This window comes from Austrofundulus limnaeus, unplaced genomic scaffold (assembly GCF_001266775.1).
Source record: "Austrofundulus limnaeus strain Quisiro unplaced genomic scaffold, Austrofundulus_limnaeus-1.0 Scaffold31, whole genome shotgun sequence".
Classification (NCBI taxonomy): Eukaryota; Metazoa; Chordata; class Actinopteri; order Cyprinodontiformes; family Rivulidae; genus Austrofundulus; species Austrofundulus limnaeus.
Window position 1 is genome coordinate 2,008,793 of NW_013952433.1, and position 3,467 is coordinate 2,012,259.

The 3,467-nt window shown below is 44.6% G+C and overlaps 1 protein-coding gene across 1 annotated transcript in view; it reads right to left on the reverse strand.

Moving 5' to 3' along the window:
• Positions 1 to 3,467, reverse strand: part of b4galnt4a (beta-1,4-N-acetyl-galactosaminyl transferase 4a) — a gene marked incomplete at its 5' end in the record, with an annotated part of 105,494 nt that overhangs the window by 5,938 nt on the left and 96,089 nt on the right. Inside the window, 1 exon segment of the mRNA XM_014005565.1 lies at positions 1,832 to 3,347. Within this exon segment, the coding sequence (XP_013861019.1) occupies positions 1,832 to 3,347 (1,516 nt within the window).

Below are 3,467 nucleotides of genomic sequence, written 5' to 3' on the forward strand. Positions count from 1 at the left end.
AAACAAACGTAACTGCCAATTTTCAGGTTTTTCTGAAGCTCTCCACAAGTGGTCCCTGGCTCTTGGACAACTCTTGGACAACTCTGCATACAGGCCATGGTGGTTCAGTGCATTACTTATTGTTTTCTTTGAAACAAACGTAACTGCCAATTTTCAGGTTTTTCTGAAGCTCTCCACAAGTGGTCCCTGGCTCTTGGACAACTCTTGGACAACTCTGCATACAGGCCATGGTGGTTCAGTGCATTAGTTCAGCTGGTGTCTTGGCTTTCCATGCCTTTTTATACCTCCCTTTCTTCATGTGTTCAATACTTTTTCCCTGTGCCATTCCACATTATTACAAATAACTTCATTTCTGGACATTTATGGTTTGATTTCTTTGTATGTATGGATCACTTGGGTTGTTACCGACATATCTGGTGAAAATTTCATGTCATTAGCACCTCTAGTAATATATTTACTGAGGAAAAATGGTGACGTGTTCAATACTTAWTTTACCAGCTGTATATGAAAAACAAGTTCAACTTTGCAACATCGTCTATTGAAATGCCTTGAAATAGGTCTCTGTTTCTTTAAACCTCCTACCGTTTCTGACAGTCCCACTTCAACAAGTCTTCACAACAATGCTTCAGGGCAGGGGTTATCTGTGAGGCGGGAGCTCAGCTGCACACTGAGCTTCAAGCAGGAGCTTTGTACAAATAGGCGGTGTTTTGTTTCAACAAGTGTTTAGGCAGCTGCACATGGCTACCACAGGAGATTCAAGGATTTCTCAAACATGCATTAATGAGCCAAAGCAAGACTCTGGGCATGTTTTTGATGAGCGAATGACATTATAACTTGATATAAAGCTCAAAAAAGTAGATTTTGCATAAAACCCTCTCTTTAAAAGTACATGTGAGCCATCACATCGAAACAAGGATTAAGTCCAAAAGTGGAATGTGGAGAAATGGGCAGATATAGTGTTTTGATTTAAACGTGTGCAAAAATTACATTTTGTCAAAATATAATGATTTGATGCCTTATCAATATATTATTTGAATGAACTATCTGAAATATAATCCTTAAAAAAATTCTTGAAGCATTTTTAGCAGTAGCAACAAATAACCTGATTTTGAGGAAAAACGCCTTAAAATTTAGAAATTTCCCCCAAAGTGTTTGTTTCTTTCCAACTGTGAAATCTTAATATAATATTTGAGGTTTACTCTTTATATTGACATCAAAAATGACTCAGGATTCAAATTAAACAGTAACGTATTATCGTAACCAACAAGACAAATTAGGTAATTTCTCTGGATAAGCTTATGATATCTGAATGATCCAGTTGTCAAAATGTAGCTTTTAAAGCAAAGAATCAGAAAATGTAGTTAGGTTATTTTGACCAAATTTGACTTAATCCTCAATATGATAGGTCACATATAAAAGTATACAAAAGCAGGCTACACATACTCAGACAAAAAAGTAATAAAGTTGTAAATTCACCCTTTTTCTCAAATCCTTTTCAAAGGCTTTAAAAATGTGTCTCATCAAACATATGCTGTTACCAATTAACTGTGGTGTGACACATGGCTGATGAAGGAGCAAAATTAAAACAGAAAAGCTATTTCATGCAAATAACATCAAGGCTTGCAATCACAAACCACAGACCTCATTGTAATCCAATCACTGAGAACTGTTAATTTGATGGAACAGCACCAAGGCATGGCATATATAGTAAAATTGCTTTGCATTCTTTTTTTTTTTTTTTTTTTTACATATTTGTTAGCGAGGAAACATATTTGAGGCTGGGAGGAAAACGCGCTTCGTTGTCTCATATTATTCGCCTCTTTATGCTCACCCTCCGTTGCGTTCGTTCAGTTTCTCCATGTACTGCGCCAGCACATCCACCACTTCGCTCTCTGCCAGCTGCAGGTTGCCGGACACGTTGCAGCGCAGGTCGTTCCAGTCCGAGCGCAGCAGCTCAAAGTCCATYGGGTTCACTGAGAACGTCCTCTGCCAGTTAATGCTCTCCTCCGCCCACCCCGGCCGAACCTCGACCTCCTCGTAGCTGTAGTCGGACAATTCCCCCTCCTCTGGTTCTGGCTCCTGATCCGGGTCGGGGTCAGGATTAGAGTGGTTTGTCTCTTGGTCTATGTCGGCAGGGTTGAGCTCTGGTTCTGGCTGCTGCTGGGACTCTGTAATCACTGAGGTCCTGAGGTAAGACGTGACCCGTAACTGACCCTGGATCGTGTTTTCTGTGGAGTTGAACTTGAGTGGGGTGGCTGGGGTGGAAGGGGGGTCTTGGTGATAGGAGCGTGGGATCAGGAGGTCTCTGCTGATGGGCAGGTCAGTCCTGACAGTAGTCCTGAAGTCCTGAGGACCCCTTTTCCTTTTACTTTTCTCTGTTTGTTTTGGCACTGCTGCTTTGTTCGACCTCTGTGCAGGTTCACTCTGTATGTTGGTGTTTCCATTGTGGGCTAATGTTTTACTTTCCTTTGTGGGGGGATTTGGCCAAAGCTGAGGGGCACTAATAAGGTGCCTAACCCCTGTTACACCTCTTCCACCATGTCCTTTGTGACCCCTATTGACCAGTCTAGTGCTCCTTCCAGTTTGGTATAAAAAGACTCCTGGGAAAATCTCTCTCGGGCGGTGAGCTGCCCTCTCTTCCCTCCTCTCTCGTCGCTGCTCCCTCTCTCTTTCCCGTTCCTTTGCAGGACGGGGCCTGGTGATGTAGATCTTGTTCTCCTCCCTCTTCTCCTTTTTGTTGCCAGCAGGCTTGTTGCTGTTATTAGGGGGTTGCTTGCTGTGGGCGGAGTTGCTGAGGATCTGCTTGGCTCGGCTGGCGAGGGCAGACAGGGAGGACTTTTGGGGGAAAAGAAGTGACGACTTGCTAAGTTTGTGTGGTATCTCAACACCGCCCCCGGCGCCTTTTGGCTTCTTGATTGGGTCTTGGTCCGACGGGCCGGTGTGCATCCAGGACAAGGAGCGACCCCGGACCACGCCGTCCGCATCAGGCTGAAGACCCCTGAGCTGATCCTCGTCAAGTTCCTTCCTGGTATTTTGTCTTGTACTCCCCTGGGTATGATCTCTGCCCCAGTCTCTGTCCAGACCCCTCCCCGTGTGTCTGTCTCTGTGTGGAAACGGTTTCCTTTTTCTTCGGTGTGCGATCCCGTTGACTACTTCTTCTTCCTTTGGGTCCTTTTCTTCTTCTTCCTCCTCCCTGTCAGCAGGAGTAGGCCCGGTTCGCGAGTGCTGATGAGAGGGGTTTGAAGTATGACTAGTTTGACTCGGATGAGAGGGTTTTCTGGGCRCCTGTGTGCCAACAATCTCTGCCTCGTCCTCTGCATCCACCACCTCCTCTTCCTCAAGGAAATCTGGTTTGACACAAAGGAGATTCAAAGTCGCTAGAATGTGTACACTTGTGCAAATAGAAGTAAGTGTGTGTGTGTGTGTGTGTGTGTGTGTGTGTGTGTGTGTGTGTGTGTGTGTGTGTG